The sequence below is a fragment of the Pomacea canaliculata genome, linkage group LG8 (assembly GCF_003073045.1).
Source record: "Pomacea canaliculata isolate SZHN2017 linkage group LG8, ASM307304v1, whole genome shotgun sequence".
Classification (NCBI taxonomy): domain Eukaryota; kingdom Metazoa; phylum Mollusca; class Gastropoda; order Architaenioglossa; family Ampullariidae; genus Pomacea; species Pomacea canaliculata.
In genome coordinates this window covers 17695103-17711382 of record NC_037597.1, presented here as the reverse complement: position 1 = coordinate 17711382, position 16280 = coordinate 17695103, and the positions used below count along the sequence as shown (strand labels likewise).

The 16280-nt window shown below is 38.5% G+C and overlaps 1 protein-coding gene across 2 annotated transcripts; it reads left to right on the top strand.

The window, feature by feature from the left end:
• The first annotated feature begins 877 nt into the window (after positions 1-877).
• On the top strand, positions 878-15636 carry LOC112570698 (lipoxygenase homology domain-containing protein 1-like). 2 transcript variants are annotated; one of them, XM_025249269.1, is made up of 14 exons: positions 878-1138; positions 1603-1772; positions 2215-2346; positions 3086-3153; positions 7403-7567; positions 8041-8196; positions 8508-8679; positions 9038-9236; positions 9473-9521; positions 9674-9812; positions 11510-11542; positions 12554-12720; positions 12991-13077; positions 14031-15636. In XM_025249269.1, exons 1-14 carry the CDS (start codon positions 1053-1055, stop codon positions 14358-14360), a joined length of 1953 nt encoding a protein of 650 aa, XP_025105054.1. In that variant the 5' UTR covers positions 878-1052; the 3' UTR covers positions 14361-15636. The 2 variants fall into 2 exon arrangements, with proteins under 2 accessions (XP_025105054.1, XP_025105055.1); XM_025249270.1 differs by lacking the exon at positions 11510-11542 and having other exon boundaries at positions 879-1138.
• The last annotated feature ends 644 nt before the right edge of the window (positions 15637-16280 follow it).

The window sequence follows — 16280 nt, the reverse complement described above, 5'->3', positions numbered from 1 at the left end:
AGGAAAACAAATAGCATATGAATTATAAAAGAATAAGCAACCATACTAAATGAAGAAAAAAAATCAACTACAGAGAGCACAAAGAGGAGCCAAATAATAAGAGCTGAGAATAACATCAAGTTAGCTTGGGTGAACATGTCTGCTCATGGACATATTCAATCCAAAAGTTTCATCTCACAAAACAGGCGGGCTTGATAAACCATTTGCGCTATTAGTCAACTTACCGAACTTTATAAAATGTGAACTCTATATTATAGGTTTGCATTCACAAATACCATTACACCTTTTCTCCACTGCCATGCAAAACTACAAAACAAAACTAACCATAAGGTGAGGATGCTTCTGTGGTGACGCAACAATAAGCAATGTTGAAAATACTATGAAAAATGAATTATCAAGATCAAGATACGTGATAATTATTCATTATATATTTATCCTGATCAATCCAAGAAACTGTCCACAACAAGTCAAATGACAGGTTATAGCGATTTCTGCACTATTAAAACAATAATAATACAGAAAGTAATTTGTATCCAGTCTAAGCGTTTTCGTCATTACCACGACCTTGTATACACATACATGGTCATTACCCTCTGTCACGCCAAAAAAAAAAAAAACCCATCTACAATAAACTACAGTAGCACGAACTAATATCCTATACATGCACGTCGATCCTTGATAGCAGCTAGGTAGTCATAATAGAGCAAGGAGGCCGTGACAGTCATATGTTCAGTCCCTTCATCATACCTATTTATTTGCTTGGTGAGACGGCTGCAGTCGGATCAGAAGGACTAAGAAATTTTACAAATTTCAGTTAGTCCAGAGACTCTAGCGTCTCTGCTTCGCGCTATAATTTATCAGGTTCCTCACCGTGGGAAACGGAAGTAAACAAACCGTAAACAACTAACTGCTGCTAAATCGCTTGTGAAACATACCTGTCGTTTTCTCTGTAGGATTATTGGTGGAAAACTTCTGTGTACGGGAATCTTCTTGGCATCGAACTTAGGAAAGTTAACCTATCTTATACTGAGCAGTTTTCACTGTTTTTTTTTATGTTTTCGTTAAACAGTAATGATATCTGGGACCAAGATGTGTCGTCATCGGGCTTTAGCAGACGATCGAATTCACGTCCAGTCAGGTAATTCATGAACGGGTAATTCACTCGTCCGAATTTTTTTTCATAGCATATGAATAGTTTTTTTTAAAAAGCTTTTACATATAATGCTCAAAACTTCTCATTTATGCTAAAGTGCTTAATTGTGTGCTATAATTAGGGACGTTTAATCAATAATTGTTAATGTTAAACAGAATTCATAAGACAAATCAACATCCATATCATCCACCTGCACGTGCAACGCAACTGCAAAAAAAACAAAAACAAAAAAAAAACAACAACAAAAACCACGCATCTCCGCTTTGGTTTTATATTTGTAAATATTTCTTCGCCCACAGATCTATATATACCTTTATAAGTTTTTAATCTACCACATGTTTTGTATAATGCAGTCAAGGTTAATATATTTATAATCACAATAATTATAGATAAACACAATTTTGTTGTGATGTCACAGACCACTTGATTCTCTTTTGTGTTTGTTTTAGGTATACGTGGGCAGGGGTATTTGATACACAGTTGTATGGTGACCAGCTTAATGACCTGTGTATGCAGACAAAAGATAACCTTCTACAGCTTGCAGACACACTGAGGGACAAAGAACCGTGTGATGATTATGGGATAAGACACTGGCATCCAGCAACCCGACCAAAATCAAGTATGCAAAAAGAGCATTTTATTGCTATGTCAAAAGGTTCAGAAATGAATGATGAGCTTTTTTTAAAAACTTTAAATTTAAAATATCAAATTAACATCCATAAACCTTTGAATTTGGAAAGTTAAAAATGTTAAAAGAACTATATATTATATTTAGGTCATACATCAAGCCTTGTGTATTTTTGAGGATTATCATGCACACTTTACATTTAAAACTACAATAAAGTCCTTCTGCATTCAACCAAGTGAACTAAAACTTTTTAATTAAATAGCCACCTAGATTTACATGGATAAGTTGTGATTTAGTTTCTCAGGCCTTTCTAAGCTGTGAGCATAAAAATACAAACATATACTACATACATTTTATCTTAAGAATTCAACTGTTTTGTTATACCAAAGTGTACATATGTTGCTTAAACTTTTTTGAAATGTTTAATGACCAGACAATATGATTCAACCACGAAGGTCAGACAGTCATGGAAACATTAGTGTCATGTTTGCTAATGTGGATGATCCAGACTTACTTCTCCATTGCAAATCTGATGAAACATCATCTGAGATCTCAACTTCTGTTGGTAACATGCTTTGCATCCTTTTTTTCTGTGGTTTTCAACTCTTTTAATCTCAAAAGTTTACAAATTTATATGATCAACATATTTTTATTTTATTTTATAATTTTATAAGAACATTCATTGTAATGTCACTACAGTTACAATAAAAGTTCTTACAAAATTGTGAAATAATATCAAAATGAAATGATTCCTGTGAATTGATGGCAAAAAATGTCTCATATTAAGTAGTTAAATAGTTTTTTTGTGTGGGTGGCGGGTAGGGGGAGAGACAGACACCCATGCAGATAATGTGAGCAATAACACTTTATTGCAAAAGAAAGGGAGGAACCTTCAGGCCTCTAGCTGATGGTTGGCTGCTGTTGATAGCAAAGGATCATATGTCTGTCAGTAGCAGTGGTGGACTGGCCAGTCGGGCATTTGGGCAATGCCCGGTGGGCTGGTGGGCCTATTTTATTCTATAGAATAATATTATAGGCCTATTTTAGTGAGAAGGGCCGCTCTGTAAATAATGCCCAGGCCGTATTTTAATGAGAAGGGTCACTCTGTAAATAATGCCCGGGCCGCTTTAAAGCTTCAGTCCGCCCCTGGTCAGTAGAAATGCAGCTGAATATATGGAAAATGAACTGTATTTTTCTGGTCATTGATTTATTTCGTTTTGGGTAAAATCAAGCCTTTTTAAGTTGCCTCCAAATTAAAAATAATAATTATCATATTTAATGAAAACATTTTTTTATTTATCCAGTGCCTATGAACTTTTGCTACCTTTGTACTACTCTTGAAGAACATGAGAGGAACCACTTACAGAGAAAGGTACGGAAGTTAAATGTAATGGTTGCTTGCACAGTTCCATTTACCTCATGTTCCACTTACCTGTTTTGCTCTACCTTGTTGAGCTGCTACAGATCCTGCTGTATTATCAGTTGTACAATAGAAATATGAATCATTGATGTGCAACATTTTGTTGCCTGATACAGACATCGCCCTTTGTGTCTTTGTTCTCAATGAGAGAAAGTAAGTTACAAATAAATGCAAATTTTCAAGCATTATTTTTACTGGGTATCATCAGGTCAGGTCAGGTCAGTCCCATGCCCGGTCCGGGCGTAGGGGGGACCGTCCGGCAGCAGCAACAGACAGAATTTTCCACCCGGTCCTGTCTTGAGCAGATGAGAGCAGGTCTGGCATCTCGCGTTCGGTCCATTCTTTAATGTTGGTGACCCAGCTTTTCCTCGGACGACCACGACGACGGCTCCCTTCGAGGGTTCCTTGTAGGATCGTCTTGGACAGGGTGTTGTGGCGGGTGACGTGACCGAACCAGGCGAGCTTGCGCCGCTTCACTGTTGCCAGAAGGGGCTCATGTGGGCCCACGAGGGAGGTTACGGTGCTTCGTACGTATGCGTTGGTCTTGTGTTCGCGGTACGAGATGCGGAGCAGCTTTCTCAAGCACTTGTTCTCAAAGGCCTGGAGTTTCTTCTCCGTTGCGGCAAGCAGCGTCCAAGTCTCGCAGCCGTAGAGTAGGATTGACACTACGAGGGACTTGTACAGCCTGTGCTTGGTACTGAAGCTGATTGAGTTGCTTCGCCAGATCCTATCCAGCCTGGACATTGCGGATGTTGCCATACCAATCCTGATACGGATCTCTGCTGTACAGCAACCATCTCTAGTCAGGGTGGCACCCAAATACTTGAAGCTGTTGACCTCCTCCAGTTTCTGGCCGTTCATGACGATGTTGCTGCTGCTGTCGGTGGTGGAAATAATCATTACTTTGCTTTTTTCTGAGCTTATTTCCATGCCATAGGCCCCCGCTCGCCTGGAGAGTCTGTCCGTCAAATCCTGAAGTTCGTTGTTACTGCCTGCCATGAGGTCAATGTCATCTGCAAAGCGGAGGTTGCACAGGGGTCTGCCACCAATGGAGATTGAGGTAAGGTGGTTGTGGAGGGTGTCCTGCATGATTTTTTCAAGGAAGATGTTAAAAAGGATGGGAGAGAGTAGGCACCCTTGACGGACCCCGATCGTCATCGCGAAGAACTCGCCTAGGTGGTTGTTGAGTAGTACCGCGCTGGAGGCGTTCTTGTAGAGTGCTGCTACCATCTGGATCAGTCCCTCCTCTATGTTGAATGATCTCATGACCTGCCAGAGTCCATCGTGCCAGACACGATCAAAAGCTTTTTTGAAGTCGATGAAGTTATGGTATAGTTGACGTTGATGCTCCAGGTGTTTTTCTATCATAACACGGCAGTTAAAGATCTGTTCTACCGTGCTTCTTCCAGCCCTGAAGCCAGCCTGTTCTTCTGCCAGCAGTTCCTCTGCAATAGGTTTTAAGCGGTTGAGGATGATTCTGAGCATTACTTTGCTTGGGTGACTTATCAGACTGATGGTTCTGTAGTTCTGGCACTGCCGCAGGTTCCCTTTCTTAGGGAGTGGGATGATGATAGACTGAGCCCATTCTTTTGGCCATTTCTTTTCTTCCCATATCTTTTGACACAGTGTGGTGAAGGCCTTGGTTGTTGCATCTCCTCCATGCTTCAGCAGCTCAGCAGGTACGTTGTCCACACCAGGTGACTTTCCTCCCTTCAGACTGTGCATAGCTTCTCTCACCTCATCAGTGAGGACTGGCAGGTCTTCAGCCTCTCTTGTCCCAGTCTGGTGATGCTGGAGAATGCTGGTGTCTGGCTCGATCTTGTAGTTGTACAAGTCTTGGCAATATTCAGTCCAACGACTTAGTACAGCAGCGTTTTCCGTAAGGAGCTGTCCGGCGCTGTCTTCGATGACTGTGGCTGGTCGCTGCTGAGTCTTGGTGAGGGCCTTCAGTATTTCATATGCCTTCTTGCTGTCTCCGCTAGCCATGCCTATTTCCACGCTGCAACACTGGTCTTCGATCCAATCTTCTTTTGCCTCCTTCATCCTTGTTCTGATCTGCTGGTTGACAAGTCTGTACTTGTCTGCTGACGTCGGGTCTCGACCTCTCCCTCTCTTCAAGGCTCTCCTTTCGTCGCAAAGATCAAGGATGTCGTCTGTCACCCAGGGTTGTTTGCGCTTCCTCTGCTTCCCCAGCACTTCGTCTGCAGTAGAGAGTAGCACCTCTTTGATACTTCCAGCAAGGGCGTCTATGTCGCAGTCTATAGTAGCCAGGGCTGCAAATTTGCCCCCCACCTGGGCCTGGAAGATCCTCTCTGTGTCCGGATCTTTGAGCTTCTCAAGGTTGAATCGGATGCGAGGGCTCTTATTGTTGTCACGTCTCAACTTCACTTTCAACTTGAGGCTAGTGAGGACGAGGTTGTGGTCGCTGCCTATGTCAGCGCCAGGAAAGGACCTCGTTTGTGCTTTGTTGATGCTTGATTTGAAACGCTGAGGCAGCAAGATGAAGTCAATCTGGTTATGGACCAGACCTCCCGGCGAATGCCATGTTACAGTTCTTGACTTCTTGTGCGGGTGGAGGGTATTGGCAATGGTGAGACGGTGACTCTGAGCGAATTCTAGTAGCCGTAGGCCTCTTGCGTTGGTGTTGCCTAGGCCAAACTTGCCGACTGTTCCTGCCCATTGTTGGTAAGCGTCAGGGCCGACTGTAGCATTCCAGTCGCCAAGGACAAGCAAGATGTCTTTCTTCGGAGTTTTCTTGATGATGTTGTCCAGCTCCTCGTAGAATTCCTCAACCTCTTCATCTTCGTGTTCTGATGTTGGGGCGTACACTTGTATAATGGTAATGTTGTGCGGTCGAGCAGAGATTCGGATGGAGATAAGTCTGCTAGAGACTGGGGTGCAGCTGATGACAGTTCCAGCCACCTCCTTCCTGACAATGAAAGCGACACCACGTTCATGCTTGATTGCGTCTCCGCTGAACCAGAGCTTGTGGCCTTCATCTGTAGTTGACTCCCCGAAACCAGTCCATCGGACTTCCGCAAGTCCCACTATGTCCCAGCGGTAACGCTGTAACTCGTGTGTGAGTTCTTTCACTTTGCCGCATTGAAAGAGTGTGCGAACATTCCATGTTCCGATAGTAGTTCCTTGTGTAGGCAGCTTGATTGTAGACTTGGGTGTAGACTTGGTTCCAGTAGCACACTTGTCGCCCCCTCCCTGGAGACCACCAGAGGGGTGCGCGGTCGTTGGTGATCCGGGCCTCGACCGATCCGGCATGTTGCTTCTATTCTGTTTCGCTACCATTAGTCCTTTCAGTGGGCTTTGGCGAACTTGGTGGCGCCCATCTCCTCTCCAAGTATTTTATTGACGTGCATAAGAACACGTCAGCCCCTCACAGCGTTTGGCCCGCCAGCAGAAGCGGTTACCGGGGTGTGGCTAGGTTAAGGACCTGGAGCCAGCTGTGAGAGTTGATTGCCATGTGAGGACCAGTGCTCCCGTCTGTCCCAAGGGACATTGCTACCGGAAAGTCAAAGGTGCTTCCTCTACATAGACACCCCGGACACTTTCATAAAGGAGAGAAAATGACACATGACAAAATGACGCAAAATAAAGTGACGTCAGAACTAAATGACGGTCCTCCAGCCAAAGGTCAGCGTCTACACGCAATACAAGCACAGTCCGCAGGCCAAAGATCAAACATGTCATATAAGCTGAAATGCATTCTATAGCAAACATAGCTGCACATAACACATCCAACAGACGACATCAGTCCTATTGAACGACGAATGACCCCAGCACACACAAAAAGTTCACCGATCCAACGGACAAGAAGCTCACTGAACCGCGCCGCCGATCGCCAAGGCTGAAGGTGGACAAAGAATTACGACGAATTGCAGTCACCAAAGCAAAGAGGCACTACACTCTACACACACGATGGCAGGCCCATCAAAAATTATACATAAGCACAAGTCCAACACCAGGAGGATGTTAGATAAAACAAAAAAGACGACAGAGCTCTTCCCCTTCCAGCCAGTTGGCCAGGGGACATCACTCTCACTGGGTATCATATTTTCTTGTAATTATGTTTTTTTCCACTGCTCCTGCTTGCTGGGAAGATGATTTTTGTTTGTTTGTTTGTTTGTTTGTTTTTGTTAGAAGGTTCTTGTGCCCTCGCTCTTTGACACTTATTTTGTTCTTTCTGCAGCCTGCAAGCATGCAAGGTACAAAGTATAGAAAACCTCGTATAACTTACATTGCCCCACCCCCTAAGATAAAAAAGAAAAAACAAGATGTACCACAGGAATTAAATGCTATCTACAAAGTCACTATCTGGACTGGAGACATTCCTGGGGCAAGCACTGATGCAAATGTTGGTACATGTACTTTATAAATATATATCCATACTATTTTATTTTAGCTTTTAGCAGTCTTTTTCTGAAGTTCAGACATATTAGTTGTAGCAGAATTTTCCATCTTACAGTATCACTTTGAAATTTAGATCCTCATTACAAAATGAAATATTCAGCAGCTATGACACATTCTTGAATATTTATGTTGCCATGATCAACAAACCAGTGATAATATACTTCTCACTTTACGTTGCTGAAAAGTTGTTCTTGTTTCTTGTCTACCAATATCAATCTATTTTGGGGAGGCTGTTGGTGTTAAATTTTGTACAGTAAACAATTAGCTGGATCAATCCATTTTCTAGACTGTACTGTTCATTTTTTGTGTTTTTCTTGTAAATGCCTGGCACATGAATTTTTCTCATGAAACAATAAAGTTGTATTATGACTGCTTTTTTTCCCTTACAACAAAACATCTATTTTGTTCTTATATTAGGTGTTCATCACTGTAACAGGAGACAAAGGTGCACTGCCAAAGACCAGACTCTGGCACAAAAATGGCACATCCAAGTTCTGTTTTGTCAGGGGTTCCAAGGAGACATTTTTCATAAGGTCACCAAAACTTGGAAATCTACTTTATCTTACAGTAGAGGTGAATGTCTCTCCTTTTTTTTTATTTGATTTCTTTGTTTTATGCTTTAAATAATCATTTGTCCGTGAATCAGATTTTCATTCATTAGGAATTTATTTTAAATTCATGGAAATAAAAGAAGTAACCAAAGATGCAAAATGTACATGCATTTATTCTTCCATTCTAAGAAAGACATTTTCACATATAAGTTCTGTTAAAATTAAGTGTTTATGTATGTGGGAATTGAGAGGAAAGTAAGCCTCACCTATAATAAGCTAAAAAGCCATGAATAATCATAATCTTCTTATATTTTCTTTGGATTTTGTGATTAGCATGATGGACTGGAGAAACGACATGGATGGTACGTAGACCACATAGAGATTCAGTGCATGTTAACAAAGCATGTGTGGCTTTTCATGTGCAAAAACTGGCTTTCCATGCACCATGGAGACTTTAGAATAAAACGTGATCTGGAGGCCACAAAGAAAAAAGAAATTGTGAGAGGTGAATTTATTGTTGGCTTTTTCAGTTTTTTAATGCCATCATTATATAACTTTTGGCCTGTTTTGAATGTTGTCAAAGATAATGAGAAGTCCTTGAAATGTATGATACTGATTTCTTTATGTTTCTTTTACAGCACCAACATTTTTGCACATGACCTGTTATAGGCTTCTTTAATTATTGTCCTATTAAGAAAATAATATTTTTTAAAAGTTTAATAAGTGTGCTTACCTCTTTATTTGGACATGCATGGGGACAAACTAGACTGTAATTATTTGGGTAAAAGCTAAAGTTTTAAGATATAGTGTAGTTTATTCAGAGTCCTATAATAGTTGATCATTATTTCATTGTTTGCTTGCAGAGTTTGAGGTGACTGTTGTTACTGGCAGTAAAAGACTGGCAGGAACAGATGCCAATGTTTTTATCACACTTCATGGTACAGAGGGCGTATCTTCCAAGTATCATTTAAACTCACACAAACATGGAACTTACTTCCAGAGAAACAGTTCTGACACATTTAAAATCCGCACCCATGACATTGGTGACATAAAATCTTTGAGGTAAGAATTTATAGTACTGATGTGATTAATGATTGAATAATTCAAGCAATGCATTTCATGTTTGTGTGCACGCATATATGTGTATATTCATAAACACACACACAACATTCCCTTTCACACACACCTCAATTTCATTAGCTATGATGAATGATTAAAGAAATATTCATTATATTTTGTAACTTTCGTTTTCTTGTGTTTATCACTTTTCAACCAATGTAGTTTCTTGTTTCTCTCAGAGTGGAGCATGATGGCAGTGGTTTAGCCTCTGGCTGGTTTCTTGAAAAGGTATGTTGCTTTTCTGTAAAAAAATTATTATGAACAATAAACTTACATTTCATAAAACATGCATGTTAGCATGAATTCATGCATTAGAGTATTTCAGTCAGTCTTTAATATGCTGCTCACACATCACAATATGTGAAATGTGTGATTTGCAGGTAACACTGAGAGACATACATAACCCTGCTGCTGTTTGGTACTTTATATACCATGGCTGGCTGGCCAAGGATATTGGTGACGGACTTCTTTGGCGAGAGCTGCGAGCCAAAAAGCACCTTCCCAAAGAAGTTAAAACTGGTGAGAGATGTAAATTATGATAAAACTTTTAGGCCCATATGTAAAGGGAGGAGAGATGAAGATGTTCCAGAATTGCCAGCCTTTATTTTGCTCATCTTTCATTATGTAATGAACATTTCAAGAGTTTATCTGACCAGTGGAAAAAAAAATTAAATTCTTACTGTATGAATATTTACCTTCACCTTCTGACTGGTTATCATCATGCTACCTTTACTGTTAATGAACTACATCAAGTAGTCAGTCATACAGTGGATCTGATAGATTTAATGTACAAAGGATTAGGAGTGAGAATTTTTCATTCAACTATAGGCAAAAATAATAAAAGCAAACATTTCATCCATACTTACTGAGGATAAAGGAAAGAAATGCTGCTTCCACCAAACAGGTTATCCAAAAAAGAAGTGTAGGATATGTGTCACCTGCACTCTACAGTACCTTTCAGACGAGGAATAAAAATAAAATCAAAACACAGACAACAATTTAAAATTTTACAAATAATGTAATTTGAAATTAAAAGAAACACCAAACAAACCCAAATTTCCCAACCCACAGTCTTGAACACTTTCCTGGTCACAACACATCTAATGTTCCTGCTGAAAATAAGTTCCTTCCAAAGTCTCAACTTAAACAACACAAAAATCTACACTTGAAGGCAGCACACAGTTTCCACTTGACATTGACACAAGTATCCTCTAGCAGTCAAGCATGACATAAAGTTCCACTGGAGAATTCCCGGCGTATATGAAGAATAGAAACAGAGGAGAAAACACAAACACAGAAACACAGAAACCTGGAGAAATAAAACAAAAACAATTCTTTAAACAAATGCAAATTCAAAACTATTCATAAAATATACACAAATATACCACTCTCATCAGAACTCTCCTCATTCTCCAACATTAACCACAGGCTCACCAAAAATCATCAAAAATACTCGTTCACCGAAAAATCAACAAAGATGCACACTCACCTCAACAGGTTCAGTGGTACATAAAGTAAAGATACAAATCTGTCAGGATTTGTACAGTCCAGTCAGCACTACACAACAAGTCCGTTCAAGACTTGTTTACAAATAGAAAACCTCTTCCACTCCACAACACCAAGGAGACCTTTCTTCTCCCCACTCCCGTCAAGGAATAAAACCCCAATCACACACACACATCCAAAACACTACCACACTCTTTCCATTGTTCTTCCAACAAGCAACCTATCAACACCAAACTTAATTAAACACAGATCAGCCGGCTATCTCTGTATGGCTATGGCGCGGCACCCCTCGGGCTGTTGATAGCTGTCTTTACCACCCCTTTCCAATTACTTCTCTCTCTATCCACTTCCTAACTAAATTTTAAAAAAAACCATAAAAAAAAATACACAGCAGGTATGTGACAATATGTAAACTTTACTATTGCCGATAAGTGTTTTCAGGATTTTTATTCACTTTCTCCATGCTATTTATAAAAAGACTTGATAAGTCATAAATAAGAGTTTTACATAAAATGTGCTGGTATGATCAGCTTGTTTTTCTTGCAGTTTTAACTTGTTTATGATTGACAACTATTTTGTATCATGAATTATATAGGTTATGTGATATGAAGCACTTATTTTTAAAATACATGTTATTGTACACTGAAAATTTATAATGATAAATTTGTGTCATTTTTTCTAACTTTTTTCCCTGGATTGAAAATATCAAGGAAGGCCAATGTATCCACGAAAAAGCCAACCTGGTACAATTGCTGTCTATGCATGATTGAGTGATTGTTTTTTTTTCAATGTGTTTGATGTTTGATGCATGCTTTAGAAATGGAAAGGTCAATAAAGCTGTTGCATGCAAATAGATGAAGTGGTAAAAGTTCGATCAGTGTTTCACTGTGAACAAAAACTCTTCACCTTTCTCATTCCCTAATTAAATGAGGTGCATTATTATTGCATTTTAATTGTTCTATCCATTGCTTTGGTGTATCACTCATTAGATCTTAATCTTTTGATACTTGTGCACTTTAGAGTGAGTGCATGCCCTATGTAACACTGCTAGGAGTCTATGTATATCTGCACACCCAATGAGCATTACTTTTCATGGCTTTTGTAAGATAGTGCTCTGGCTGTCTTTCTATAGTGACAAAGGTATATTTGTTTACCTTTGCATAGATGAACTATAGCCTAGTCCTTCCCCTTTTTTGTTTTATGTATTTATTTTGTACTTGGAACTGATATAAATATTGTCAGACTTCAATGCTGTATACATTTTTTGTTTGCTTTTTTGCTATTATTTTCTATCACTAAATAATTTTTTTTTACATATGAAATTAGCTGATTTAAAGCAATAACGGAATATTTTTAAATGTGGTGACAATCTGTTATTTAAAAAAGGTCAAAATTTAAAAAGAGGGTTTGCTTTCTTAAAGGATTTTTACTTTGATTTTACACTTTGAATTTCTGTGTCTATAAATGAAGGCAATTTATGAATTTTGTCATTGAGTTATTACCTGAATTTTCATTAGAACAAATTCGATCATTTTCTGTTTTGCTCACTTTTCTTTTTAAACTTCACAGTATATCACTGTATATGTAGTATTTTCAAACAGAAGTTAACATGTGCTTAAATATAAATTTTAAAATGTGCAAAATGCTGTCAGCAGCATAGCAGCCACTTTTATAGCAAAGGAAATCTATTTTGCATTGTTTAATTTGTCTTCAGTCTGATATCTGACCGACATATATGTCTTTCATTTGTGTAGGAAACTTTGTGCAGTACCATGTGACCGTAAAGACAGGAGATATCCGCTATGCTGGCACAGATGCAAATGTATACATAATTTTTGTGGGGACCAGTGGCAAGACGAAGAAATTAATTATGGATGATTCTCGCAACAACTTTGAGAGAGGAGCACTGGAACAGTTTAAGGTTAGAATTGGTTGCCTTTCAAATTCTTCTTTAACTGATCATTGCATTGCAAAGGTCAGTCAGTAACTGAGTGAAAGCTGCCACAGACTTGTTAAGTGTGCGTGCGGCTCAAACATGGCTTAAAAGAAAAAGCTTTATGGACAAATATAAATTTAGATGCAATTATTGTAGTAATTTTTGTAATGCTACCAAAAAAATTTCTTTTCTTTCACTGCAGGTTAGGAAAAGAAACAACTTTTTCCTTTAATCGTGTGCTTGTTTTGTCTTCAGCTGCAAGCATTCAATGTGGGAAATATACAAAGTATTTTGCTGGGACATGATAACTCAGGACCTGGTGCTGGGTGGTTTTGCGAGGAGGTATATATTTTTAAACTTTCCAAACTGCATTTTGGCCTAAGGTTTACTTCAGTCCAAGGATATGTTGCATAATGTTTAATTTTCCTCTCATGTAAATCTTTGTGGTAGAGGCTGGCTTAGATGCCAGCTGAAGGCTGGTTGGTTGTCAGCACTGATTGATGCACAAGATTTTGTTGTCTGAAGGGGATGTAGAGGACTGCAGAGAGGAGAGGGCTGCACCCAATCTCCCACTAGGCAGTCCTCACCAGCACAATCAGTCCATGCACATCAACCCTTCCAATGGATGTAAAAGGGGAGGGAGAAGTGTAGCTTGATTGAATTACGGGCGCATGGTAGTGTAGTGATTAAACCCCTCGCTTATCAACATTACAGAGAGACCCTGGGTTCAGATCTCATCTCAGGCAGTCTCTGAATTGATTATCTTTCTCTTTGTGAGACCTTTTCACAGGGTTGGCCGTTAGGGCTTTTCTCCAAGTACTCTGGTTTTCCCTTTCCCTCTCCCTTCATGGTACAGAATCACTTCTAGGTGAAAGCACTTTCCTGCCATACCAACTAACCAGCTGGCATGACAGAAGTCAGCAGAGAGAGACTTTGAAAGACTAATTTTATTTTGAAATTGAAATTCACGTGGAGGGGTGGTATGTTCTGGCGGGATGTTATGCATTGAAAGGATGTGAATGTTATGTCTGCCTTGTAATTCTCATCACATATCTCTTTAGTACATATGATGGTGTGTAATTATGTCATTGTTGTTGATTTATTTTTAGAGGGGTGTCACATCATTAATCCATAATGGTCTCATTTTTTTTCTTTTTTACTGACAGTAGCTGAGCAAAAATGGTTAGAGAATTAAAAGAGTTCTGAAATTTTAAATATTTTAGTGAAAATGAACTCCTATATTAGTATCCCTAGTTACTCATTGTCATCTCATTAAATTAATGCTTGAATTTCAGGTAACAGTTCGCAAGTACTTGAGCAAGGAAGAAATCAAGGATCAAGTCAATCACCAAAAGAGACTGTGGGAACAAACTTATGACAGGCAGTATAATGACAAGTCTAGCAAAGACAAAGCGGAAATTAGCAAGGACAAGAGAAAACAGACCCTTAAAGATGAGTGGTTTGAAAGTGGCTTTGATAAAAGTGGCAGATTGTTGAAGACACCTGTCTATGAAGAATATTTTTTCCCATGCCAGAAGTGGTTTGCCACAGATGAGGCTGATGGACTGATTGAAAGAGAACTCCTGGTGGCAAAGAAAACTCTTTATTTCCAAGATCTAGAGTAAGGTCAAAATGACACTGCCATCTTCAGACTGTTCCTAGCTGTGAAAATGTGTAAATTTACATTATTTCATTGCTTATACAGTTTATAATGTCAAGAATACAGACCAGAAGCAGCATTCTGGTAATTAACAATTAATTAAATGTTAAATATTTAGTGTGCTGGATTCCTGACATTTGTGATTTACATTTTTATTTGAACCTTAATTGTATGTTGCAGCTCTTGTTATTTTTGTATTTTAAGATGACTCTACAAGAGTTAAAGAAATTTTATTAGCTGTAAATTAATAAAGAATGATTGTTGGTGCAACTTTCCTTTATCACAAGAAGATAATTGTAAATTTGTTTTCTTAGCCAAGTACAGATTTTGATAATATGCAAGATATGTCACTTTTGACATTGGTGGAATCACACTTGTTGGTGGTAGTTTATAATTTTCACATTAAATTAGTCCATATATTTTATGCTCAAAGATGTTTTCAAAATGAACCTGACAATAAACTATACTTTCTTATTTAAATCACCATCTAGATATTCTTGATGGTCAATATATCTATTTTTAGAAACAGATGTTCATGCATCAATTTACTGTTCTGTTTGGTTATTGTATTTCTGCTGTGTTAGTGCAATAATAGGCTTACTAGATCTCTGTTGTTATATTTTGACTTGTTGATGTGATAATTTTCATGCTCAATCACCTCTCCAACCTCCCCACTATTTATGTCTTTCAAGCAGGAAACCCCTGCCAAGTGTGTAATGTTTATAGCTGTCCAAAATTCTATCATTGCACTGAATGTGTTTTGGAGCCACTTTTACATACAATATTATGCCCTTTGCCTATTCCTCCAGGTTACTTTATAAGACTTTTATAAAACTAAATGATAGCTCATAGATATATTTTTACTTAATAAAGAAACAAGCAACGGAGAATCTTGTTTAGTCTTTTAATGTGTCTATTGGCATTTAAAATTTGTACTTTAATATTTCTGAAAAGAATCTTAGTTTATGGTGGTTGGATGTTTAACCCTCTGACTGCGATGGGTCACAATCATGGCTTTGCTGGCAGAGTATGATCAGCCCCGAACATATGTCTCTGCTCATATGACCTAAGAAAAGCAAACTGAATTTTCTTGGAATATTGCTGTCACCAGAATGAAAATATGCAATTTTGATCTTGATATCACCATTTCATTTCTTCCTGGGGAAAATAACAATTATTTGGGCTGTTCCTGTCGAACATCTGTTTAATCAAAGAAGAATTAAAGCCTTAATTGTATGGTGCTGTAGGAGTTGACGTGTTTCGTGTGCCTATCAATTTTCTAGTGACCAGTCCGATTTATATTATGGAACAAAAGCATTGGTGTTTTAGTTCTCCACATATGGTAGAAATAACATGATCAGTACACACAAAAATTTTTATTAGGTGTGAACAATGTGTTTCTGCATTTTCTTCTTCACTGTACTCTACTAAATTCCCTGATATGTAGATGTCACTCAATTATACTCTTATCAGAGAATGGAACATATAGTGTTACTTGATAAACACAAGTCTATACACTCACAGCACATGGAAAAGACAATGCTCAGAACTTATTATGGGAGTATTTCAATAAGACTATTTAGTCAATTATTTCGTGCATGCACAATACACACCACAGTACAGTGGTGGTTAAAGAAAAAAATGGAGGTTCAGTCCTCAAAACTCGAAAGACAGAGAATTGTAATACCAAGTGATATTAAGACCCTCATTAAAACGTTTCATATTCTGATGTTACATATTTTTAATGTTTTTGTTTTCTCAAATAGCAGAAGTAGTGGCTTTAGATATACTTCACTGTTTTTAATGATAGATCTTGATGTGAAAGTGAATTTTTCTCTTTTTAATTGTAAGCATTAACACTTTTGCATGCACTTTGCACATAAAA